The sequence below is a fragment of the Bombus impatiens genome, unplaced genomic scaffold, assembly GCF_000188095.3.
Source record: "Bombus impatiens unplaced genomic scaffold, BIMP_2.2 scf_0343, whole genome shotgun sequence".
NCBI lineage: Eukaryota > Metazoa > Arthropoda > Insecta > Hymenoptera > Apidae > Bombus > Bombus impatiens.
The window spans coordinates 165,086-191,063 of NT_176762.1; the positions used below are offsets into that span (position 1 = coordinate 165,086).

Consider the following 25,978-nt stretch of genomic DNA (forward strand, 5'->3'; position numbering starts at 1 on the left):
AGTTGTTAAAAATCACTTACCTTCTTTTAGTATTGCATGTAATAATAATAATTTATAAAATTATTTATATGAAGGTAAATAAAATTCAAGGGTATAACTTGTTCAAGAATTATATATTATCATTTAGTTTTATTACACTGCATTTATAATTGTATAAAATGCAAAACATATAATAATAATAATGTAAACATTGTAATTTTGAGTATAAACTTGTAAATAAAGACCAATTACATTTGGTAAAATTACAAAATGAATTTATGTTGAATTAAATTTTGATAATTCTTGTCTTACATCTTGAATATATATAAAAAACTGAACAAGATGAGTAGTAAGAAAATTTTATTCTTTAAAAATTTTGATTCAATTACGCAAAATATAAGATTTCCTGACTAGGCTGCATCATATGTCACAGAATACTAATAAACTAGATAGTAAACTAAATGACATGCATTTTTATGTGGTACTGTTGAAATAGTACTACTTAGAACACATTAGAAACCAATAGTTAACAGAATTTCATACTGGTGGTAGTTAAAACCGGGGCAGTGTAAGGAATGGGGCAGATAAATAATTAATATTTTACATATTTTGAAATTCGTCAGTACCATTAGCATTGAGCATAAGTATATTAGGATTCTCCTTTTCAAAGGCAGTTGCATCTCTACCTCCAGGTCGTTCTTCCTGCCCCCATTCACCCAAGGCCCCACACATCACATCTGGTTGATCTCGCAGCTCCTCCTCTTCCTTCTGTGACATTACTAACAATTTATGGTCAAACGTATCACGACGACGTAGAAATTTATGGCATAGAAACTTATTATGAATATGTATTTGACTAGACATAAATTTAATCAACTTTATTGTATTCTACATATTTTTTTATTATGTATTATAATATGAATGAAACACATGCTATCAATTGTTAAGTTTATATATATAAGAGTAAAACAAAAAATTAAATACTTCCAGACTATATTATATAAGATTATTGTTTTTCACAAACCTGTTTATCTTCTTGGGCAAATTTGTCAAACATGTTTGCATACAGTTTTTTCTCTTTTGCTAATTGCCTTTTGATAAGACTATTGCAAACTCCAATTTGTTTTATAGCTGCTGTATTTTTTGGTTCTATCTTCAAAACTTCTTGGAAGTCTTTAATCGCAATTTCAGGCGATGCTAATGCGAGGTATGCTTGTCCTCTCCTGAATAAAGCTTTCTCATTTTGTGGACTTAATTTCAAAGCTTCATTACATGCATCTTTTGCTTCAACATTTTGCTCTATTTTTAAGTAAGATAAAGCCAAATTTAAATGCGCCGATAAAATAAGATTATTCCTTTCCGTTTTAAGATCTGCTTCAAAGCCATCTTCGTATTTCAAAAATGAAGTAACTTTCTTATACATCTTAATTGCTAAGTTATATTTATTCATTTTGAAATAATTTGTTCCCTTTTCTTTGTACACTTTAGCTTGTTCTATTTGTTGATGACTATTTAAGGACCAAGGTTCTACAGCCTGGAACGTGTATGGAATATGTGAATTAAAAAATAATACAATTAATTTATTATTTTACATATTTTAGTGAAATAATTACTTTTTCAAAGCTTTTTAATTCTACTGTATATTCTACAGTTGCATTTGGTGGAATGTCAAATTCAGGCTTCCCGACGTTTTTATATGCATATTTGCTTTTAATTTTTAGTCTTGATTTTTCTCCACTTTTAAAGCTCTCCAAAGCCTTTTCTACACCCTCTATAACACCACAATCTTCTCCTTCTCCGAGGGAGAATTGTACATCTCTATCTTCAAATACTTTCCCATTATGTATTCCAGTTAAATGTACTGAAAAAGGAACAAGTTTGAGATAGATTATATTCAAAGTAAGAAAAAGTAAAGATATCATACACAACTATATTTACCATTTACCAAAGCTCCTTCTTGTGGAGTAATATAATCTTTTCCTTGTACAATCTGATACCTTTCAATACTACCGTTTTTTTCAGGACTTAAATCTTCTCCTTTCCAATCAATCATTTCAATCTAAAAAAAAAGTAATATATTTCACAATATTAAATTTTTTATTAATTAAAGTTTTAATCTAATAACTAACTTCAAATTTAAGTGTCGCATTTGAAGGAATTTTAGGTGGACTGCCATTTTTCCCATATGCATATTCAGGAGCACAGGTCAATAGCGCAACTTCGCCCTTTTTCATAGTAGCTACCCCTATATCCCATGCTTTAATTACACTTCCTTTCTTAAGTTCAAATTGAAATGGTTCATTACGATCCTTGCTTGAATCAAACTTTGTTCCATCCATTAAGGTACCAGTATAATGTACTATTACGTTGCTTCCAGGTGATGGAGTTTCATCTCCTATACCTTCCTTAATTATTTCTTTCTGTACACCTCCATCCTTGTTCGGAGATATGTCTATAGCCATTCTAAATTTAAAGAAAGCATAATAAATACCATGTTTCTTATTTAATGTTTTATTTCTATTTATTATTTTATACAAACAATGAGTAAGCATAATATAAAACAAAATCTTTTTAAAATTTAATATAAGAGAAAAGTGATACTAATAAGTTGAAAATTAATATTGCTATAGTTCTTAGTAAAAATGACAAATTTAATGCAATTAACTATTATAGGAATAGAAGAAAATGTACACAAATATACGTATTTATTCCAGAGTATAAACGAAAGTACGTACATATGTACATAAAATGTACAAGAATACTTACTTGTATATCTTTAAATAATATCTTTGTAATAAAATAGTCCTTTACGCAATACTAAAAACACGCTAAAATAAGGCAGACGATTCTAGAAACTAGAAACTGACTGGTCTGGTCTCGCAGTTCGTTTAAAGTAATCAATTCCATAGAACCTACCAGAAATTCTAAAGCTTCGTTTCTGTATCGATTACCGACTTTTAGTTGCGATATCTCGCTTGTAATATCGATATATTTTATACGAATAAATACAAGTAACTGCGAGTAATACATTTCCTGTGAATTTATGTCTTTATTTATAATAATTAGATTATAAAAATCGTATAAACAAAATATATTTTGTTTATATATTTAATTTATTTTATGAATAAATTATTTGTGTTTTTACCTAATAGAATAACTAGTCTTACGTATTTCATATTACTTTTATTACTACAAATTACATGAAATATAAAATAAAATATTATGTAATAAAAGTAATATATTATGTTTTATTTACATTATTTATTTTCTTATATAATTTACATATTTTTTATTAAACGAATACAGAATCTTTATGTAAATTATGTATATTCATAAAAATAAAATATTGAAAAATATAAGTCACTTATGACAAAGTGTGTATGTATATGTACAATTTATAATCATTTTATATTAAATTAAGAAAAGAAATGATAGATCGCTTCTTTTAGTTGCACATAATAATGTAATGAATAAATATAACAAATCGTAAATTAAATCGAGTAGTAAGAAGAAGATTATTTGAAACGAATGGAATTTTTAGTAATTATTTTTTCATTCGTTTGATATTTTTTATCGTGCTTTTCTGAAGATTTTGAACTGATTAAAATTATGCAATTTTACTGCAATTAAATTCTATGCTAACTAAATAACACGTATTTTTTAATCACTGTACAAGAGTAATATTAACACAAAACAAAGATAAAAACACGCAATTACTGTAGAAGATTACAGGAAATATAATCATACAAATATACTTCTCTGATGGTAGATAAATACTTTAATTGTATTGTACGAGTATAAATACGTAAACATCCAGGTTACAAGAGTTTTTTTCCAATTTAAATCTCAGGATGAAGTTGTTCAAAATGCACTTGTTTCTTTGTATATTACTTTTCATTGCGGTAAGACTTTTATAATATTTCCATACTGTATTGCCATTCAATATCATAAATGACTATAGTACTGAGAGAAGAATTGAAATACTCTTAGATAACTAGAACAATTTATATAAGAGCAAAAGAAACTTATTTTTATTGCATCGTGTATGCATATAAATTTATAAAATTAAAAACTAAAATTGGCGCTGCAATTTATATGAGTATGCTGTTGTAGTTTTGATAATTATTATATTAATTCCCGAGAAATTACAAATATGATAATAATATATCGAAATGTAGTTGTTTAAGTATTTTATTCTACTGTTGTTTACGTCCCTTTTATGTATCATCACTCTATCAAAAATTTCACCGGAACGATTTCTATTATTACATAGTGTTTTATACTATACAGTGGATATTATTTTGTATTATTTTTGCATAAAATCATGTTCTTTGATGAACTGAAATTTGCATTACTATTGTTTTTTATTGCAAAATATACTGTGGTTAGTTTTTAGATTCCTCTATGAAGGTAATTAAGGTAATAAATTTATATCGTTTTACGGTTTTGCTTCGTTCCTGAAACAGCTTATCTGTAATCTTGAGGGCGTTTCATTATCATTGGTGTAATATTTTACTGATACATTCATCAAATGATAACCAAGTATATTAACCAATAACTTTATAATACTTCATAATAAAAATCTAAATTTTATAATTTCTATTGCAAATAACCCTCTTGTTATTCATTCCGTTAATAATTTTGTATACCTTAAAATCATGTGATTATGTAATATAAATAGATATTAACGTTTTTTTAAATAAGATTATATGCGTATATTTTAATACATTAATCGATGCAACCCATAATATTTTCTAAGCAAATATTGTATTATTTATGTCAAAAATTGTAATTGTAATTGTGTATTGTAATTTTAGTAGTGCGTTGTGTAGCATAAACCTTTTTTATTGATAGGAACCCGGAATTTTTATGAATGTTCGATCTCACTTTGCTTCCCATCATGATGGTAAAGTTGGTTGTCGACGGTTAAATTTTGGAAATGGTGGTAAGTTATATTTGTATAGTAGCAAATATTATCTTTAAATTAATAACTTTCAAAATTCAATATTCACAAATTGCTAAGTGTTATTTTTAACAGTAGGTTGATTTGAATATAAAATCATTAAATACAAACAGCTATATCAATAAACATTTTAAATCTAAATACTCCTCTTTGAAAATGTCAAGTAATTTATGGTAAAAGTTTTCCATTACATAATAATTAATTTATTGTGCTTATTTACAGGTAGACAAAGCACCACCACCAGTACCACTCAACAACCTTAATGCAGAAAAACTGAGATAGATGGAATAGAAGAAATAAATAACAAGATTAAATCAATAAAATATTGTAAAAGAATCATATTTTTTTGTTGAAAGTAATATATATGTATATAATTATATATATATTGTTGTTTTTAACACGTAATGAAACAAAAATAAAAAGAAATAGAACATTTTCTTGTAGATAAATTGAACTTACGATAAATGTTATGGTTTTATTATTTGTATACCTCAATGACAGTTTTTTAATTATATTTTTCTTATATTATTAACATGATTATTTATTAATATATCAAATATTCTATATGTATAAAACATTACTTATTTTTTTATCTTATATATTAAAAATGTATAAAGGTACTATATATAAGTAGAGAAGAAATTTCCTCTTTAATACAAGTATATCAAATTATACATGTATAGTTATATGTGTAGAAAATGTATTAAGAAAATCAATGTTTTATCTTCAAAAGAGAAAAAGAATGATTATGGATAAGTACATGCAAATATAATACATTTATGTAGCTACAATACGTGTGTAATAATACAACATTATTAATATTATATCAAACATACATATACACATACAAAGATGACGATATAATTTAAATGAGGTCAAACAACTATAACACATTTCCTTTTTAATTTGATTTAATATCATTGGCAGTGAGATTGAAGTTGTACTTATAAACTATGAATATTTTCCTTGTTCAACTGACATACCATGTAATTAAGATATTTTTCCAGTACTAGCATACATGTTCATTTATGCTTTAAAATCTATAAATGTATTTAATCATTTTATGATTATATGGGCATTACCAAATATTTAATATATATGTATAATATATATATATATATATATATATATATATATATAACATAATAAAAACGAATAATTGTAGGTTTGTGTAAATAGCAATTGTAATTTATATAAATATTTGTACATTTTCCATTATTATTAATTTTAAAGGGAAGTTCCTCTTCTTTAGATAATTTGGTTTATAATGTATTCCTATACTTATTTTTACAAAATATCTATATGCAAATTTATCCAAAGAAAATTATTCTATTACAGGCAACATAAACTGTTACATCTAAAGCAGTTTGTAGTATACAGAACATTGCTTTTAGAATTATATCTTTAAATCAATTTTCTTCAATCTATAGTAACATTTATTAATATTATATGTAATTTATTTACATTTTTTGATATGGTTTATGCACAATTATTATTGAACATTAGATTGCATCAAACTTATCTAGTTTAAACAAAAATTATTGTTTATCTAATGTTCCTAACAACAATGTTCATTGCCACAAATTTTAATGAAATGTAATATTTGAATTGTCAAAAGATACCAATTATCACTTATCCATTACAGCTGATTCTTTTCTATCACAGTATTTTGTATAATTTTTAGTTCATTGATTGATGTATAAGGTTAAAACAATATAAAAATGATTTAAATCTTAATATAATATTTAAAAAAATTTAAGTCTAATAAGTTTAGCAGAAAAATTAAAGATAATTTGACTTGCTGAGAACAGCAAGAAAGAAATATAATGTATATTTAATTCTAAATTGAAATTTCTTATAATATACAAAGTGAATAAAAATAAAACTAATAGTTGAAATAATAATTATAAGTATAGAAGTGCATTTTTTTATACTTTTCTTCATAAGGTTTTACATTACTCTAACATGTATTTTACAAAATATCATAAAGTAATCTTACAAAATAAATAACATATATGAAAATTTTTCAGACTAAAGAAGGCAATATTTATTATACATTCATTTAAAATATAAATGAATTTAATATACTAAGCACTTTTTAAAAATCTTATCTATTGCACATATATGACTTATTTTTTTAATAAATGAGTTAGGTCTTTATTTTGTTTTTGAAGCATAATATCTGTCTTTTCTGCTTTATCTGTTATGTTGTCGATCAAGTCATTTTGTAGATCTATTTCTTCCGACAGTCCTATTGCTAAACCTTTCAATCTAGCTAATGAACCACTCATCTCATCTAAATTTTGTTCTAATACTTTGCTCACATTATTGCTTAAAGAATTTGTTTCTATATCATTATCTAAGCCATGTAATTTTAATGCTGGACTTGTATTAGCTATATTAGTCTGTACTTGTTCTAATGAATTAGATAGAGCAGGAGATGTCATAGATTCAGAGCTAGAAGATTCTGATAATATAGTTGACGGTATTGGTGCATCCATTGATTTACCACTGAGGTAATTTTTAAGGCTTCCAAATACACTTTTTATTCCTTGGATATGTTTTTGACTAAACCTTAATGTGCTATTAATATCATCCAATCTTTTCTCTGTTCTTTCTAATTGTTCTCTCTGTCTAATGAGTTCCTGAAATAAAACAATTAATATACAACTATATATATATATATATATGTAGTGAAATATATTAAAGAGAACATGCAATAAATAAATATTTTGTTCATATCGTATAACAAATTTGACATTTTAATATATTTTATATAATTCATAAATTAATTTGTATATTTAGATAAATTAAATATTAAATTTAAATGCAGTAGTTTCCTTATAATAACAAATTATCTTTTTTATATTAAAAACAACTTAATTTAGTAAATAAAAAATGGGCAAACAGGATTTACCAAATAAACATTACATAAATATTTCAAGAAATAAATCTAAATAATTATTATAGTAAGACATAAAAAACAACATATTTAATAGTGACAAATTTTTAGAATCACCTCTGCAGTAGCAGCTCCAATCTGTTCGGAATCTCTTAAAAGCGAAATAGACCTTTTTGTTGATTGTATTGTACGTTCTTCTATTTCCTTTTTTCGTTGCAATAATTGTTGACGTTTTTGTTCGAGGCCATTGTCAAAATTATTATACTGATTGTAAGTCGTAAGACCAGATCTTGGTGGTGCACTTTTTAGAAAAGTTTCGTCGTCTATATCATCCTCGAGAGAGAAGAACGGATTTTTTGGATCACTTAAATAATTTTGGCTTGCCATATTTGTAGCGTATCGCGCACTTAATAATATTGTCTTTAAATCTGCTTCAAACTCTGACTAAATCGTCCGATACAGTGACATTCGTAGACACATAAAATCTTATACTGTGGGCTAAGTCTGAAACTACGTTATAGATGGCAGTCTACATGTAAATGTATATGTATCGCAGGCCATTACTAATTTTCAAATGTTTTAATAGTAAATCAAAGTTTATGCATTTTTTCTAAGAATTCGAATTATAATCCTGCTATCTTTCTGAAAAATAACTATCCTTTTTTCTTAAAAGGTATATTTTGAATTATTTTTAAATCTCAACTTAACTTATCTTAAATTAGATATAATAAAAAATATATTGCATATAGTTCCATTTAAAATTGAGAAATGAAATCATCATGAATCATAAACTAGATCTGATATAGACCACAATCATATAAATAGGTTTGGACACTCCTATGCTGAAAGCATAGAAGGAACCGTCTGAAAACTGAGTCATGAAAAACCAACATAGAAAATAAGAAAGTTCTCGTTCTGCGCATGCGTGACTTGCTATGAATGTCTCAAACAAAGGCAGACACTCTACTTATCGCTGTCTCGCAAACACGATAACTTTATTGTTTTCCATGTTAATTTTTCACGACGCAATTTTTGGACGGTTGTCCCTAACGAGTATCGAGACATATTTATACTATAACCGTGGTGTAGTCATTTTATTAAACTTTGTGTTATGCCTCATGGTAAGGCAATGAGAGTAGAAATGTTATGTATCGTCACTATAAAGTATGAAAACAGAGTAGGCAAGTCATATCATATGTAAGTGGATGCGACATAAGAATAAAAACAGAAGGTTTCATGTGTGCACGCTGTCCCGTTCGTGATCGCTGTAACATTTACATATTTACTGCACAAATGTGCAAGTTTTATTAGGCAAGGAAACAAGAGATCTCTCCCTATGCAGAGTTCTTTCTCTATTCCTATATTGCTTTTCAGCTCTCGTACTGAGAGCGCTTCGGTTATCGCTTTCATGCACTCCATCTTTATATCTTTAAAAATCGTTGCAGTTTTGTGGCATTAATATAGCATTAATTTTAGGAACGTTATATATAAGTACAGTGTGAATTCTGATGCGGTGAAATAAATGTATGCGGTATGAATTACATAGCAGTGTAGCAGAGGCAATGAACGGAGTAATATTGATAATAAATTCATTAAGTGTCATAATTTCTCATTACCACTAATAACTATTTAGAATAACTCGTTACTTTACACGTTTATTGTCATTGTAATTTTTCCTACATTGCCAGTACAATCTACACTTAGATAATATACAATTGTACTTATTTACGACATATACACATTTATAATAACCTTCCGTTTGTCATATACGTACTTGTGTACTTGTCTCAGTATCCCTTTTTCCGATCGAGTGTGATGTAACGAATGAAGAAGATATTGTTAAGTGCATTCAAATGTTAAATAAAAAGTTTGGTGGCCTTGACATTCTAGTAAATAATGCTGGAGTTGCTTTTGTCGCACCTATCATCGGTAAAATATTTATTGATATCAATCTATGATGCTTTACGAATATGCTTGCATTTGTATTTTCTTGTAATCCTTTCTCATATCAAGTATTGTCAGTAATCATGAGTTATACAATTATTGTGCAAAATGTGTAAAATGGTTACAATAATCTAGATTTGTTTAATGTCTGTTATTTGGTGTCGGATGGTTGGATAACATTCTTTTCCAGAATTTTTCTGTACCGAACTACTATCTGTTGTAGCTTTCGTTAAACAAATAGTGTTGACCGTTAGCTGAGAAGACAGTTATGTGGAAAATTTCAAGAAATTAGCTTAGCTTTGTCATTAATATAACAGCAAAAAGATTATTTTTATTATTATACAGAAATATTTTGCTTGATTAAATTAATCTTGAATCATCGGTTTACTATTGAATGCGTACCATAGTACGCGGAAGGAGTATTTATATACATTTGCATTAAAACATAAGCATTACAACTTTTGTTTTGTTAGACCAGAAATTTAACCATACGAACAAAACAAATAGGATCCTTTTATTTTGCAAGCTATGTGATTTTCATTTGTTGCCATCTCTGCGTGGTATTTATTCTGAAAAATCGCTATCTATTAATTATCACTGATATATTGCTGACGATTAGCACTTATGCTGTGTTAAAAATGCTTTGCAATATCAAAACTTCGCTGTGCATTAGTTATGTTCTGATCGAGATTTTCTTGCTCCAAATTTTCTAAATTCATCAGATAAAAAAGTTGTTACACGTGTTTAAGGAATATTCGAAGAATTTTTAAGAAAATCAAATCTGATACAAAAAAATTGTGTTCGCTATATTCGACTGATCTTTTCAAGTAAAATTCAAATTTTGTTTTCAGATGTTTGCTTCCCTACAATATCTACTATTTCAAAATAGTAATGCTTTTCTAATTATTATTTTTAAATGTAAATGTTACAAATGTCAAATATTACATAAATAATACAGTTTTACTCGCGAAATTGAAGTTTTTTTTATCTAAACGTTGATTCTTATATGTCCCAACTGTTATATTTAATTACTTTTACTAATAATAGCTTGGATATGTAATAATATTCATAGATACATTTCTGTTTGTAATAACTAATCGTAAATATTCCGTTACAGACTCAAAAACCGAAGAATACCGTAGAGTCATTGATACCAACTTGATGGCACCAGCAATTCCAGCACAAGAAGCCATAAAATCTATGAAAAAGCGCAACGCGTGTGGCCATGTAATTAATATCTCCAGGTAACTTTATGTATTACATAGTAATATATTTCCTCCGTATTTTATAGGTGGTAGTATTAGTTAAATATATCTGTGGAAAATGTCGATGAATCTATCGTTCCGTTTGTCCTTTCAAATTTTAATTGTTTTTTTTAAACTAAATAAGCAGTTTTCATCTTTTATTTACAAACGGAGAAAACAAAAGCAAAACATAACTTTTATATGGAACATTACACGAACACGAAATAAACATGGCTAAGCTGAACGTCAAAATCACGGTAACAGTTTGTTATTTACATATGTATAGTATATTATTTAATGCCATCGTTAGTCCATACGTACAGACAAGAAAATGAAAATTTTCGAAGGTGTGGGAACATTTAAAACTTAAATCTAACAGATGGCGTTGATAGATAGCGTTGTTATTTCGATAATTAAAATTGGTTCAACAAAATTGTCTATGATTACCCATGTATTAACGTAATTCTCAATAATAAAATGGGGTCGTGCATGTACTTAAAACACAAGCAATTCTCATATCGTTTTATTTTTATATTTCAATAGAACATTAGTCCTGGAGTTCTTATAACGGATATGATAAAAGTGTTAATTGATGTAGGTTTGGGGTTGATAATTAATCGATTCACACAGATTCGATTTTTCTCTCTATATTTCTCCGTCTCGTACAACACGGCTTAACACACAGAATATACTTAGTCAATTAACACGTGGTCGACTTCTAAGACAAAAGAGCGTCGTTAACAGTCGTACCAACTTAGCTTGTAGTAACTAGCGATCATGTCAAGTTAACTTCGCTCAACACTCCCCTTTGATCGTACTTTCTATAAGCCCCATAACTTTGGTAAAATGCTGAGTCTTAACTCTATTTAAGCCTTTGGTGAGAATGTCAGCAACATTCTCAGGACTATATATGTAGAAGGTATATATGTAGAATCTAATATTCCCTTCGATACGCAGTTCTTAACATAAAAATAACGTACTTGAACATGCTTAGAACTTTCAGCAACTACTTCATCTTTGGACCATGAAATAGCCCTGATGTTATCACAAAAAATCTTGCAAGGGCGAAGGCAATATGACAATTAACCCAACTTCCTTAACAGTAAGGAAATCCACACAGTTTCCCTTGCTGCTTCTTGCATCGCCACAAACTCCGCTTCGCATGCCGATTGAGCTATAATTGGTTGTTTCTTGGACAACCAAGATATTGCACCACCAGCAAGTATGAAGACATACCCGCTCCTAGATTTTCTATCTACCGTACAACCCGCAAAGTCTGAATCACAAAACACCTTCAAAGGTTGTCCTGTCCTTTGGTACACTAGCTTCATCTACTCACAGTTGCGACATACATTATATGCCCCACAGTTTGTTTATACAACTTATTATCGAAGGGCTCATCATACTCAATGTCAAAACTGACTTCACACTCCTTAGCTAGCGGTGTTGACACTCCAACCTCATGAGCAATGTCAAACAGATCCAGCATTTGACCTATCTGTATGGATTGATCAAATACGACAGTGGTACTGTTTGGCTTACTCAGGTAGATGGATAGAAATTGAGTATTTGTACCCAGCATCCTAACATCTAATTTCTCCTTAATTCTAGTTTTGAACACTTCAATCTTATCCTTCGTTCCAAACACAAGAATGTCATCCACATACACAGCTACAATCAGATCTTTGGACGCATTTACATACACACACTCATACATGGGTTCAGACTCATACCTTTCAAAATACTATTGATGTACCTAAACCACATTCTCCCAGTTTGCTTCAGTCCATACAGGCTCCTTTTGAGTTTGCACACATATTAAGTCCGGTCTTTTCCTGGAATTTTAAAAAATTCTGGTTGCTCCATGTATATATCCTCATCCAGAGGACTGTTGAGATATGCACACTCCACATCGATATGCTCGTAGGCCCACTCATTCTCTGCACACAGAGCAAGCAGAATTCTTAGAGTTCTGCGTTTTACTATTGAACTGAAGGTTACAAGCCTAGCCTTATATCTATCAGGGTTTCTCTTTATGACAAGCATCCACTTACAGTCTATAACATTTCTGTTCAAAGGTCTTTGCACAATGTCCCACACATCTTTATTTTTCAGATTGTCTAACTCCTTCATTATTGCATCAGTCCACTTTTGAGCATCTGGTCTCCTCAGGGCTTCGTACACATTCACGGATACATACATGCTTTGAGTTTTGCAAACGGTTGCAACATGAGCGCAACTATTACACGTCTTTGGCTTATGTAATCTTGCCGACCTCCTGGTCACAGTCGGTACACTCTCAACCTCCCCCCGATTATTCTCACTCATTAAATTGTCCATGAAATAGTCAGTCTCCCCTTCATCGTTTTTGCCATCACTTTGTATTTCAACGTCAGTCTGGTCAACTCCCCTTCCAAATTCAAAATCTTCTACGTCCCATATCCATTCTGAGAATCTCCTTTTTATATTACTCGTATCCATCTTAACACTCTTGTAGGGAAACACATTCTCCTCAAACCTGACATGACAAGATATTATTATTTTCTTGGTTTTTGGCAGGTAGATCCTATAACCCTTGACCTGTCGGTCGTAACCTACAAACCTACAAATATCCCTTCATCTGCCCTGGTTATTAAATTTTCGTCCGCTTGGGCTTCTCAGGTACCAGACTGTGCACCCAAATACTCTCAGTCGGTTGATCTCCTCTTGGATGTCGCATCCCTTACCTTTCCATAGTTCCAATGGGATCTTGTCTCCGATAGCAGCGAATGGGAATAGGTTCCTTATGTGACACGTAGTGTTCACTGCTTCTCTCCACAGATAATCAGGGAGCCCTGATTGGATGAGTAAACACCTAGACATCTCAACCAGGATCCTATTTGCTCGTTCGGAAACTCCATTTTGCTTAGGGTTCCTAGGGACGGTCTTCCTGTGTAAGATGCCTTTCTCCTTCAGGTAACTTTCAAAATTTTCCCCCGTATACTCACCTCCATTGTCAGTTTGGAGGACACTTATTTTGGATTAGTATAGAGCCTCCACTTCCATCTGGTATTCCTTGATGCACTTAAGTACTTCGCTCTTCCTGCTAATGATCCTAACGTACATGAAATGAGAGGAATCATCAATGAAAGTCACAAAGTAATTACCTCCGCCTAATGACATGCACTGAGCTCTGCCACTAACATCGCTGTGAACAATCTCTAAAAGGCGTTGACACATGTGGTGAGCTGTCCTCGGAAATGGCATTTTTGTCATTTTTCCTTTCACGCAGACTCTACATAGTTCCTCATGTTTCCTCGAGTCCTCCTTCACGCTACTTACAGGGATTTTTCTCATTGCATTTCCATGTAGGTGACCTAATCTCTCGTGCCACGATACAATACTCTTGTATGCCTTTGCCTTAATGACCTTAATGCCTTCGTCATCCTTCCCAGGCTCCTCCTGATCGTTTTCCACGGTGACGTTTGCTACGTGCCTTTCAGATGGTATTGTCTCTAGTACACACTGTCTCCTACTCTTGAGTTGAATACAACGTCTCCATCATCATGTGTTCCAACGGCCTCATCCCTCGTACACACTGTGGTGACACGCTTCATTGCCAATTGCCTAATCGAAACTACATTCACATCTAATTCAGGCACCCATAGAGCGTTCGACAAGGATAGGGTCCAACCGCCACAGGATTTAGTTATCTTCACAACGATCGTTCCCTTTCCCTTAACCTCCAGGTATCCCTTGTCAATTCTGATCTGTCCGATTGCAAGCGTGGAGTCATGTGATTCGAGGACCCCGAGTCAAGGTAACTGATCCTATCCCTTTCCATGTGGCTGATGGACGATGAAGCTAACGTAGAGAGAAGTCTTTTGTATCTCGATTTGTCTTCTGATTCTGTCTCCTTCTTGCCGTCTTCTTGTCTCCTTTTCTCCTTTTGGTTTTTCTCCTCCTTATCTCCCTTCCCTTCTTGGTACTGGTACGAAATGTGGCCCCGTTTTCCACATTTGTAGCACTTCTGGTCATTTGGGTCTCTGTGCTTTGGCTTCGCGCCATCTTTGTTCTGTTGAGGCTTGGGCCTCCATTGTTTCCAGGCCGCCATTGCGCTGTTTTTCTCGGCCGAGTCCGCAGCCGCATCGATGCTTCTTTCTTCGAGTAGAAGATTGGATTTCACGACCCTCGCGGTTAGATCCTTATCGATCCTTGTTGCTCTGAGGTACGTCGCGTAATTTGTATTTGTAAAATATTAATTTTTGGTAAGAAAATATACACACTTTTTGTTTAAATTCAATATTTTGTCCAATATTCGTTATTTCTTATCACCTCGGTACATCTTCTTGGCATAGAATCTATTAATTTTTTACATTGATCTACCGTAATATTGCTCCAAGCTGTTTCAATTGTAAAGTTCATTTAAATTTTTCGCTTTATAACCTTGTACTGTCTTTTTTATGATGCTCCATAAATTCTCGATTGGATTAATGTCTGGTGATTACGACGGCCACGGCAACACGGTAATATTTTCTTCTTCAAAACACTGTTTCACAACCCAAGCCGTGTGCTTCGGATCATTATCATTTTGAAAAATAAAATCATCCATTCAGTATGTCCATGTATTGAAAACGATCCGTAATTCCATTGATACGACATATCGGACCAGGACTCCTTCGAGAAAAACACGCGCACACCATAACGTTCCCAACACCATGTTTAAGAGTTTTTAAAACGCACTGTGTTTTCAAACTTTCGCCAATTCGACGTCTAACATGCCGTATCCCGTCAGAAGAGACGCGATTGAATTTCGATTCGTCTGAAAACAATAACATTTGCCAATCTTCACTTGTCCAATGCTTATGAGCTTTAGCAAATGCAAGTCGTCTTTTTCGATTCCTAGAACTCAGTAGTGGTTTTTTTGGGGGTTTTCGTCTTCTTAAGTTAAAGTCTTCTAATCTTCTCTTAACAGTTCTAGCACTAATTTGTGTATCGTTTTTATAGTTTATCTCCGCAGCAATATTATTTGCACTACAAAAACGATCCTTTTCGCTCAATCGATGAATCCGGTGATCCATTTTTGGCGTTGTTTTCTGTAGTCTTCCGTTTTTCGGTTGATCGCAATACATGCCTGCCTTTAAAAATTTATACCAAGCTTGCTTACAAGTCGTTTCTGACCTGTTCACTATATTTCCTATTTCGATGAAGTTTTTACTTTGCTTTCACAGCCTTACGATTTGTTCCCTTTCGTTTTCAAATAAATTCTTTCATTTACCCATAGTCTGTTTCTACCTAAATGAATTTTAAGGAATAAAAGGTACACTAAACAATGATTTTCACATTCCAGAATCAAAATGTTCAAAAACTGTACTCATATTCAGGTTTTACACAGATCGACTTAAACTAATGCCCACTGTTTACAAGTGCTAAGCGGTAACTAACTGTTATAACTCCTATATTGTTTGTATTTGACAACTGACGGTCTGAGGTTACGAAGGTTAAGCATACAGCTATGTTATTCCAAAGAGACAAACCCAATAGAAGAACAATATGCGTATAAGATGTTTGTAATCCGATTTACAAATCATCGTCTTAAACTTCTGTCCGCCACTGTAAGTGTCAGAATAAGTTGAGGGATATCTTGGTAAATATTCGATTAGCATTCTATATTTAGGTTATTTCCACTATTACGTTATTATGTTTTATGCAAAGAAACGGAAGAATCATGAGTGCGATTTTGAATCTTCAATGCAAAATGATAAAAGTAGGATGTTTGGAGAAATAAAACATTCTACGCTTTATTAAACCAATTGTTCTATTTAATAAATGAGAAAAATTCGGAAAAGGACGTTTTATTTTTCATTCTAAATTAAATATTATCTCGTTATGCAAAAAGCGCGCACAGGCGGCTTAGCCTACATATACATTAAGATTTTTTTTTTTCATAGGCGCTCGCGCCCTCCGAGGAGAGAGCGCCGGGTAGTGTCGGATTCGTACCGGCTAAAACCTCTACAGTGGTCGTCCTGAGGATTGGTAGGAGAGCCCCGGGACCATCGTTTCATATTGCTGCTGGGGCACTCCTTCGTCTTCTCCCTGATGATGTAATCGGGAGTCATCCTTGGTTGATTGGGGCGTTAGGAGGGACCACTCTCGGCGCGCTCCTTTGCGAGCATGACTTGCTCGCAGCAGGGATATACATTAAGACTGAAACTTTGAAAAAGAATATTAATTGCCAGGTCTCACCCAGTGGAAGTGGCTACATACTACACCTGCTCGAACTCCCAAACCCACACACCTTCCATTATGTTTTTATTTACCGTTTGGATTTTAATTGAATACTGTTGTTTTTGCTAACTTCTCCCTTCTTTTCTTTTTTTTCATTGAGTATATCAGTTGTGTGTTGGCTGTGCCTAGTAGTTTTGGACTTCGCGACACATGCTGTTTGTCATAAAATAATAAAATTTATGACAATGAATTAATATTAAATCTTTGAAACTTATGACATTATTACACACACTTTTTCGTATTGGTCCAAAGATCGCCGATCAGCGACGATCTTAATTCCTGAAACTGTTTACGAACGACGATGATAAAATACACGTGTCAAAATACTATCGTGCAAGTACTTGGGTTATATTTAGTTCGGAAATAATACTTATTTTTTTGTCGATATTTTAAACTATCATAAATATGTAGTAATTGATTGCCTGTAAAATTTAGTACCTGTAAAATCTACTGCTCTCTATCCATTTGCTCTCCTATGTACATCGCCTTTACAGTTTGCGCATGCATTCTATTTTGATATTCTTATGATCTTCGAAGTTTTGGGGCGTTCTGTAATTAATTTTAATGATGCCATGTATTTTTCTTTGCAGTTCCCCGTAGTGTAAATTTTGGCGCGGTGAAATGAATGTTTTGAACAAGCAAAACAATTTGACAACAAATTCATTGATGAAATATCATAGTTACCAATTGTCATTTATAACTGTTTGTGATAACTCCACTTGTCATGCGCACTTAGATAATACATAATTATACTTATTTATTCACGACATATACTCATGTATAATAATCTGTTGTCTATCATATACGTATTTGCGTATTTGTCTCAGTATCCAAAGAAAATCTTTCTAACTAAATGGCCCCTCGATTTCGCATCGGCTTAGTGAGGAAGACAATAGCCTCTGCTAATTCCTGATTTCGTATGAGGTTTCCTGAAGATTACAGTTCTCTGATTTCGCGTCAAGTTTGCCTGTATTTACACAAGCCTTATGAAAGTTTCCCGATTTCCTGTTAGGGTCATTGTCAAATCCGCTAACAGCTCCATATTTTTGCATCAAGATCGATTGTTCCGTTTCTCCTAGTGACACGCTGATTTCGGATCGAGTTTGTTCACCAACATTGAATCTCCTTCGGCTTCTTGATGTTTGCGCCAAGAGCGTCTGCACACGATTTCATGTTAGAAGCGCCCTGACCGCGCCTCAAGTTCATCCTCGCAAACAATCCAGAACTTGTTATGCGCTCTCTGACCTTGGCAACATAATTGCTGATACAATTGCAACCGTATTTCATAAAATACCATGTCACGGTGCTCGCAGTCTTGGCGTGTAACACTCATATTTATGAATACAAATGCCAGCAGAAGTGAAAGCTGAAAGGGATATTCTGGTCTAGAAATTTGAAAAAATCGAAAATTTTTTTTCATATTTCCTAAGTTTAGACATTCAAGAATATGCCCTTAAAAGGATTTTTCAAAATTTCAATTATTTTATGAGTTACAGCCATTTTTGTGACGCAGCATCTGCTCCGGCCCGACCGGGACCAATGTACAATAAACGGTAGACGCTGCCCGAGTATGAAAACCCTCATAAAATTATTACTGTATTTTATACCTTTTTAAAGGTATTTTTAATCCAAGGCCAAAAAACGTATTTTGTCGGAATTTTTTCGTCTTAGTACTTATTTCAAGTTAGTTTCTTGTCAGCCTTCAAGTAACGTGTACGTGCTAACTCTGACAATGTTTTATAAATATTTAAAGTAAAAATTGTTTTATATATTGAGATTTTAAAGTAAAATGGATAGAAAACATTCAAAATTCTGCTCTAAATGAACATGCAGAGTGAAGAAGAGAAGATTTTCCGATATCAAGAAGATACCAGTTTCATTAGTGCATCTGCAGCAAAATTGAGAAGTTCGCAAGATGAAGAAGTTTTAATTAATAACAATTACGGCTATTGTATTTTAGAATTTTTCTCTGTTTTGCTCGTCTCCATGAAAGAACTTCGGAGAATAAGTATTTTGAAGTAGAGGAAGGTTTCTTGTATGGAGCAGATATCGCCGATTAAAAATATGTAAGTATGCTGTACCATTCCATGAGTAAAATTGCCGGAAACTTGTCTCAAAACTTTAAACACGTTTTTCTCGAAACTACTTTTTTCGAGTTGGTGTGCACGATATCTCAAGTTCTAATGAACCGATTTATTTTAAATTTGGTCTGAATATTCCTTATATACTCCTCTATCGTCCGGACCACGCTCAGCTCAAAATCTTTAATATTACTATTTTTTAAACGTTCGGAATTGTCAAAAAAACGTGCAAGCTAAGAAATTTTTTTTCAAACGGCTGTCATTTTGTGAAAAAATGTTGTATTGACTTTTCCAAGGTTCAGGCGATAGCGACATCCATACTAATTAAGAATCCGTTCGCATTTTTTGTTTCAGATGACCAGAAGGGTCGATATCATGCACGCCACGACACCCCATTTTTTGGCAGCACCCACTTCGCCAGCTCATAACTTTTTAAATATTGAGTTTTTTTTCAGTGAATTTTTTACGTAATCTCGAAATATCAATAAACAAATGCTAAAAAGAAGGATAGCAAAAATATTTTTTGTTTCGCTTGTACAGAGCATCAAAAATCGCCCGAAATTCATGCCTCTAGACCAGAATACCCCCTTAATCAATTTAATACGAAATTTACGATTGGAATAGCTGGATTGCATCGACAGTTACCGAACACCTTGTGCAACTAGCATCTCTAACCAATCAATTTTATCTTATCAAATTTATATTCACTTATTTTTGCGTTTCGCAATTGTCACGTTTACCGATGACTTTCAAATATTAAGAGTGAATACAACGAGATACGCATGAGGCACTCGAATAAAATACACTTTATGTTGCAATCTTAATTAAAAACTATATCGGAGTCGCATGTACAACACATTACTCAAGATTTTAAGTAAATCTACAATTATAAAGTAACAACAACTTGTACTCGACATTCTATTCGATTAAAATAAATAAGAAGAACGCTTATAACACTAAAACTGCCAAAGTAATCGAAATGTCCAGCTCATAATGATTCATCGCTATTTTATAGCTGTGGTGCTCGATAAGTATTGTAAGTCTCTTTTTGTAACATGACTCAGTTGTTATAAGCAAAAACATGTAACAACCACTTATGTAGAATAAGTTTTCGGGATCTTATGGAATAGAGTGCTATTTTTGTATTGCATTTTATTTTTTATTTGTTATCAATATAAATATAAATAAGGTAACAATGAATATAAAGAATACCATAAATGGAGTTATAAAACTAGCCTTTCATTTCGACAAATGTTCGTTCCTGAACATCGATAATTGATTAGAGTTTGTACTTAGCAACTGCAGCCGCTGTAGATACCTAGTACTTGTCTTTGTAGTGGATTGCTTTGATTATTACATCGATTAATTATGACTACTCAACTCGTTGAAGGAAGAGGGGGACTGATTGTATGGAGCTATAGTTATACCTATGATTTATGGTTTACATGATCGCATTATCTGTCTCTCTATAATTTGCAACTGAAACATCCTTTTGTATTTTGCACGTTCTGTTTCGAGATATTTAACTAGTTGTATTTCATGTACGAGCCCTGCTAATTGAAGATCATTACATACACGTTTGTATGAAATGTACTGTATTACGTAAGTACTTACTTGAAAGGACATATCATGAGTGAACACTGATTGGTAGAAATCAAGGTCAGTGCGTCCACTTCTTCATATAAAGTAACGCAATGCCTTTATTCGCAGTTATGTTGCGGTGAGCTAACAAGAATGATGAATCGTTGGTCCGGTAAAATAGCAGTTGTGACCGGTTCCAGCAGTGGAATCGGTCTTGCGATATCGAAAGCTCTGGTTAGCCATGGCGTTAAAGTAGTTGGTTTAGGAAGAAGAATAAACAAGCTTCGGGATGCTGCAGCAGAAATTGGAAAGGATAAATTTTTTCCGATCGAGTGCGATGTAACGAACGAAGAAGATATTCTTAAGGTGTTCAAATGGATCGACGAAAAGTTTGGTCGCCTTGACATTTTAGTGAATAATGCTGGAGTTGTTTGTGTCACACCTATCATCGGTAAAATATTTATGTTAAGTTATGTTAAAATACATATGTTTTACTAATATGTTTGCATTTGCATTTGCATTTTCCTTTTTTCTGTAATCTTCTTTTTTTTTTAAGTATTGCCAGTAATCATAGGTTATATTATTATGCTACAGGTGTAAAATGGTTACACTAATCTAGATTCGTTTATCTACTATCTATAGTAGGAAAGCTTTCGTTGAACAAATAGTGTTGATGTGGAGTTAGTGTCCCAGATTTCTTCAGTATTAGCGGAGAAGTCACTTGTGTGGAAAATTTCAAGAAAATTACAATTTCGTTACCAGTACAACAGCTCGAGTGATTACAATAATTCCTTTGAATTATCGTGTTTGATTAAATTAATCTTCATGTCATCGGTTTACTGTTGAAGGCGTACCATAGTATGCGGAAAGAATATTTATATACATTTGTATTAAAACATAAGCATTACAACTTTTGTTTTGTTAGACCAGAAATTCAACCATACGAACAAAACAAATAGGATCCTTTTATTTTGCAAGCTATGTGATTTTCATTTGTTGCCATCTCTGCGTGGTATTTATTCTGAAAAATCGCTATCTATTAATTATCACTGATATATTGCTGACGATTAGCACTTATGCTGTGTTAAAAATGCTTTGCAATATCAAAACTTCGCTGTGCATTAATTATGTTCTGATCGAGATTTTCTTGCTCCAAATTTTCTAAATTCATCAGATAAAAAAGTTGTTACACGCGTTTAAGGAATATTCGAAAAATTTTTAGGAAAATCAAATCTGATACAAAAAAATTGTGTTCGCTATATTCGACTGATCTTTTCAAGTAAAATTCAAATTTTGTTTTCAGATGTTTGCTTCCCTACAATATCTACTATTTCAAAATAGTAATGCTTTTCTAATTATTATTTTTAAATGTAAATGTTACAAATGTCAAATATTACATAAATAATACAGTTTTACTCGCGAAATTGAAGTTTTTTTTATCTAAACGTTGATTCTTACATGTCCCAACTGTTATATTTAATTACTTTTACTAATAATAGCTCGGATATGTAATAATATTCATAGATACATTTCTGTTTGTAATAACTAATCGTAAATATTCCGTTACAGACTCAAAAACCGAAGAATACCGTAGAGTCATTGATACCAACTTGATAGCACCAGCAATTTTTGCACGAGAAGCAGTAAAAGCTATGAAAAAATGCAACGCTTGCGGCCATATAATTAATATCTCCAGGTAACTCCATGTATTACATAAGAATATATTTCCTCCGTAATTTACTGATGGCAGCGTCGAATAAATATATCTGTGGAAAATGTCGATGAATCTATCGTTCCGTTTGTCCTCTCAAATCTTAATTGTTTTTTGTTAATCTAAGCAAGTAGTTTTCATCTTTTATTTACAAACGGAGAAAACAAAAATGAAACATATAACTTTTATATTGAACACTGCCAAATAAACTCGATTCGTTTGAATTTAATTTTTTGCCCAATATATTTTTATATGCACATTTTACGTATTTATTGAATTACATGTTATTTCTGAAATAATTAAATAATATAAAGACTATCGTTTTTCAAATGATATTTATTTCATTCTAGAGCAAACTTGAGTTGAATTCATGAAACACTTCCCCTAGCATATTATTTGAATTATTAAAAAAGTTATAATAGACATATCAGGCACGAAGTAAACGGAAACAAGTGTGTCTTGAATACAATATAAGGCCGGGGAAAATAAAGAATATTTGCATTTCTTCCAGATATATTAGGTTGTACCAAAAGTTTCTTTCGTTTTATGAAGAATTAATATTATTTTCATGTGTTGTTCATATGTTCCAATGGAACAGAATGCATGATAACAAGAAATGTTGTACATTTATTACTTCTTTATAAAACGGAACAAACTTTTGGGACAGCCTAATAGATTGATTTACCAAACTAAGATTTTATATATAGAATAAATTCAGCAATACGTCAATGTCACTGTGTATCTCTAGATTTTTATATTCCACAATCTCCTCAATCGATCGAATTTCTATCGATATATGCAAGACATCCGAAATAGATAAAAAATATGAAAACAAGTAAAATGTCTGTGCTTATTTTTTCGTAGTTTGTACGTTATTACGAAGAACTTCAAAAAGGTTCATTAAATTCCGTGATTTCGTAGAAATTAAACTATACTGTCTTCCATTATACTAATTTTTCACAGACAGTTTGATTAAATTATTACATTTTTTAATATGAAGCATATTTATAGCATTGCCGGATTACATCTTGAAGGTATAGCCATACCGATCGGCATGTACGGTCCTAGTAAATACGGTCTAAGAGCTCTAGGAATAGAACTCCGTCACGAAATAATCGCAGCCAAGCTGAACGTCAAAATCACGGTAACAGCTCGTTATTTACATATGTATAGTATATTATTTAATGTCATCGTTAGTCCATACGTACAGACAAGAAAATGAAAATTTTCGAAGGTGTGGGAACATTTAAAATCTAAATCTAACAGATGGCGTTGATAGATATCGTTGCTATTTGTATAATTAAAATTGACTCAACAAAATTGTCTATGATTTTTTATTAACGTAATTCTGAATAATCAGATATAAACATGCACATACTATAAGAATAATAATACTCACATGGTTTTATCTGTATATTTTAATAGAACATCAGCCCCGGAGCTGTGATGACGGATATGGTAAGAAGTGTCCAAGATGTCGTGAGCAATAATTTTATATTAAAAGTTGGAGACATTGCCGAAGCAGTGATCTACGCGGTAGGAACACCGGAAACGGTCGAGGTATGTATACATAAAATATCTGTTCACAAGACATACACACTGTAACGTCTCTTAGTAAGATTATCGACACACATTTTAACTCACATCTTTAATTTCCTTTATGCCAATTTTGTTCGGACGTTCCCGCATATGTACTCATTTTATTTCGCTCCTAATATAAGATCTGTATAAAAAAATATTATTTACTCCGTCGTTATATCAATTCATATAATTCGTATAACACCTATAGAGCTAGATAACCCTTTTTATACAGTTGATTATTGAATTATTTTCTTTCTTATTTTATTGTTTTTGTATTTATTTATGTTCCTTTATTTTACCTATTTGATATTTTCTTTTATTTCTTTCTATGCATACAATTTTTATATTTCTTTCTATAATATGTGGAAGTAACCATTTTGTTATTATAGAATGATAGATGATTATAGGATGATAGAATTTCTCCTTTCTCAATTAAGAACATATGTCAATATTATGTGAACGTTATTATTTTTACTGGTAATGATTAACTTCAATATTCATAGAAATACTGTTTGCAGATTCCGGAAATCACGGTAATACCACACGGCACGGGATTTATTTTGACACAGCGGGATTGACTCACAGTTAGTCATTACTTACATGCTGTTACATGCCGATTTTAATGAACTTCACGCCTGATCACATCATTATATCAATGTACAATGGCGAAAAAATCAGTGTGTTACTCCTACCTTGCAAGTATCAAAGTAGTTGAAGACATATGTTGTTAGATATGCGATTAACGTTTTGTATCTACATTATTATTACTATTAGGTTATTACCATTTATACAAAGGAATGTAAGAACCGATGACCTCATTAGAACGATTGTGAATCTTAATGCAATATGGTAAAATCAAGATGTATGTAGGAATGTTTTATGGAATAGAACTTTGTATACTCTATTAAATGGATCATCCTATTTAATAAAGAAATGGATTAGAAAACGGAGCTTTATATTTTTCCCTTTAGATATAAAAAAGGACGTCTTTGTGCGTAAAGTGCGTAGAATAGACTTAGCCTAGATATGTTTATTATATAATTAAAACTGGTACGTATACATTTTACGACGTCTTACGCTGTTTTTAGCTTGGCATCGTCTTCTACAGATTAATTTCTGAAAACAAATATCAGCTGGCAGTTTTTACCGCGTGAAGTGGCTATATACGAGACCTTGCCAGACCCTAACCCCAATCCACTTCCACTATATTTTTATTTGTTATTTGAATTGTACATAAATGCTGTTACTGTTAACAATGTGCGTCTGATGAACGTTTTGTTTTCCTTCCCTTTTTTACATGTATCTGTTGAGTGTTAGCTGTACCCAGTAATCTTAGGTACTTATATCTTATAGTCCGTCATGAAATAATGAAATAATTAATGGCTATTTATGAAATTCGCGACATTCTTATATAGACTTTTTCGTATTGTCGTGCAGCTGTTCGCGGGATCGTCCGCAGATCGCCGATCTGCGACGACCTTGACTCCTGAAACTGTTTGCGAACGACGACGATAAAATACACGTGTCAAAATACTATAGTGCAAGTACTTACTTGTGTTATATTTAGTTCGGAAATAATACTTATTTTTTCGTCGAGATTTTAAACTGTCATAAATATGTAGTTATTGATCGTCTGCAAATTTTAGTGTCTGTAAAATCTAGTACTCTCTATCCATTTCTTGTTCAATGCATATTCTTTCCAGTTGGTGCACGCATTCTATCTTG

General features: G+C 31.8%; 4 protein-coding genes across 7 annotated transcripts; 1 reads left to right on the plus strand and 3 right to left on the minus strand.

Moving 5' to 3' along the window:
- Nucleotides 1-322: 322 nt before the first annotated feature.
- LOC100741547 (peptidyl-prolyl cis-trans isomerase FKBP4) lies at nucleotides 323-2,914 on the minus strand. 3 transcript variants are annotated; one of them, XM_033320745.1, is made up of 6 exons: nucleotides 2,896-2,914; nucleotides 2,109-2,442; nucleotides 1,918-2,038; nucleotides 1,593-1,840; nucleotides 1,004-1,513; nucleotides 323-747 (listed from the first exon to the last, which is right to left on the minus strand). In XM_033320745.1, the coding sequence occupies exons 2-6, from the start codon at nucleotides 2,439-2,441 to the stop codon at nucleotides 580-582; spliced, it is 1,380 nt and encodes a 459-aa protein (XP_033176636.1). In that variant the 5' UTR covers nucleotide 2,442; nucleotides 2,896-2,914; the 3' UTR covers nucleotides 323-579. The 3 variants fall into 3 exon arrangements, with proteins under 3 accessions (XP_033176636.1, XP_003489581.1, XP_012241127.1); XM_003489533.3 differs by having other exon boundaries at nucleotides 2,746-2,905; XM_012385704.3 differs by having other exon boundaries at nucleotides 323-758; nucleotides 2,746-2,905.
- Nucleotides 2,915-7,043: 4,129 nt separating this feature from the next.
- On the minus strand, nucleotides 7,044-8,359 carry LOC100741790 (synaptosomal-associated protein 29). Its single transcript, XM_003489535.4, has 2 exons — nucleotides 7,962-8,359; nucleotides 7,044-7,587 (listed from the first exon to the last, which is right to left on the minus strand). Exons 1-2 carry the CDS (start codon nucleotides 8,229-8,231, stop codon nucleotides 7,072-7,074), a joined length of 786 nt encoding a protein of 261 aa, XP_003489583.1. The 5' UTR covers nucleotides 8,232-8,359; the 3' UTR covers nucleotides 7,044-7,071.
- Nucleotides 8,360-15,387: 7,028 nt separating this feature from the next.
- LOC105680771 (transposable element Tcb2 transposase) lies at nucleotides 15,388-21,113 on the minus strand. 2 transcript variants are annotated; one of them, XM_033320746.1, is made up of 2 exons: nucleotides 20,995-21,113; nucleotides 15,388-18,560 (listed from the first exon to the last, which is right to left on the minus strand). In XM_033320746.1, exon 2 carries the CDS (start codon nucleotides 16,141-16,143, stop codon nucleotides 15,616-15,618), a length of 528 nt encoding a protein of 175 aa, XP_033176637.1. In that variant the 5' UTR covers nucleotides 16,144-18,560; nucleotides 20,995-21,113; the 3' UTR covers nucleotides 15,388-15,615. The 2 variants fall into 2 exon arrangements, 1 of the variants encoding a protein (XP_033176637.1); XR_004461749.1 differs by lacking the exon at nucleotides 15,388-18,560 and adding an exon at nucleotides 20,553-20,859 and having other exon boundaries at nucleotides 20,995-21,101.
- LOC100741907 (farnesol dehydrogenase) lies at nucleotides 21,073-25,201 on the plus strand. Its single transcript, XM_012385706.3, has 5 exons — nucleotides 21,073-21,412; nucleotides 22,531-22,657; nucleotides 23,684-23,816; nucleotides 24,098-24,232; nucleotides 24,772-25,201. Exons 1-5 carry the CDS (start codon nucleotides 21,115-21,117, stop codon nucleotides 24,829-24,831), a joined length of 753 nt encoding a protein of 250 aa, XP_012241129.1. The 5' UTR covers nucleotides 21,073-21,114; the 3' UTR covers nucleotides 24,832-25,201.
- The last annotated feature ends 777 nt before the right edge of the window (nucleotides 25,202-25,978 follow it).

Bases quoted from the DNA above. Each gene is read 5' to 3' on its own strand.
- LOC100741547 (XM_033320745.1), bottom strand. From the start codon at position 2,441: ATGGCTATAGACATATCTCCGAACAAGGATGGAGGTGTACAGAAAGAA. The intron at 1,514-1,592 runs GTAATTATTTCA...TACACGTTCCAG, and splicing joins AATTAAAAAGCTTTGAAAAA to GCTGTAGAACCTTGGTCCTT. The intron at 748-1,003 runs GTTTGTGAAAAA...GTAATGTCACAG, and splicing joins TTGCCCAAGAAGATAAACAG to AAGGAAGAGGAGGAGCTGCG.
- LOC100741790 (XM_003489535.4), bottom strand. From the start codon at position 8,231: ATGGCAAGCCAAAATTATTTAAGTGATCCAAAAAATCCGTTCTTCTCT. The intron at 7,588-7,961 runs GTGATTCTAAAA...GTTTTATTTCAG, and splicing joins TTGGAGCTGCTACTGCAGAG to GAACTCATTAGACAGAGAGA.
- LOC105680771 (XM_033320746.1), bottom strand. From the start codon at position 16,143: ATGTATTGCGATCAACCGAAAAACGGAAGACTACAGAAAACAACGCCA.
- LOC100741907 (XM_012385706.3), top strand. From the start codon at position 21,115: ATGATGAATCGTTGGTCCGGTAAAATAGCAGTTGTGACCGGTTCCAGC. The intron at 22,658-23,683 runs GTAACTCCATGT...GCATATTTATAG, and splicing joins CATATAATTAATATCTCCAG to CATTGCCGGATTACATCTTG. The intron at 24,233-24,771 runs GTATGTATACAT...TACTGTTTGCAG, and splicing joins GAACACCGGAAACGGTCGAG to ATTCCGGAAATCACGGTAAT.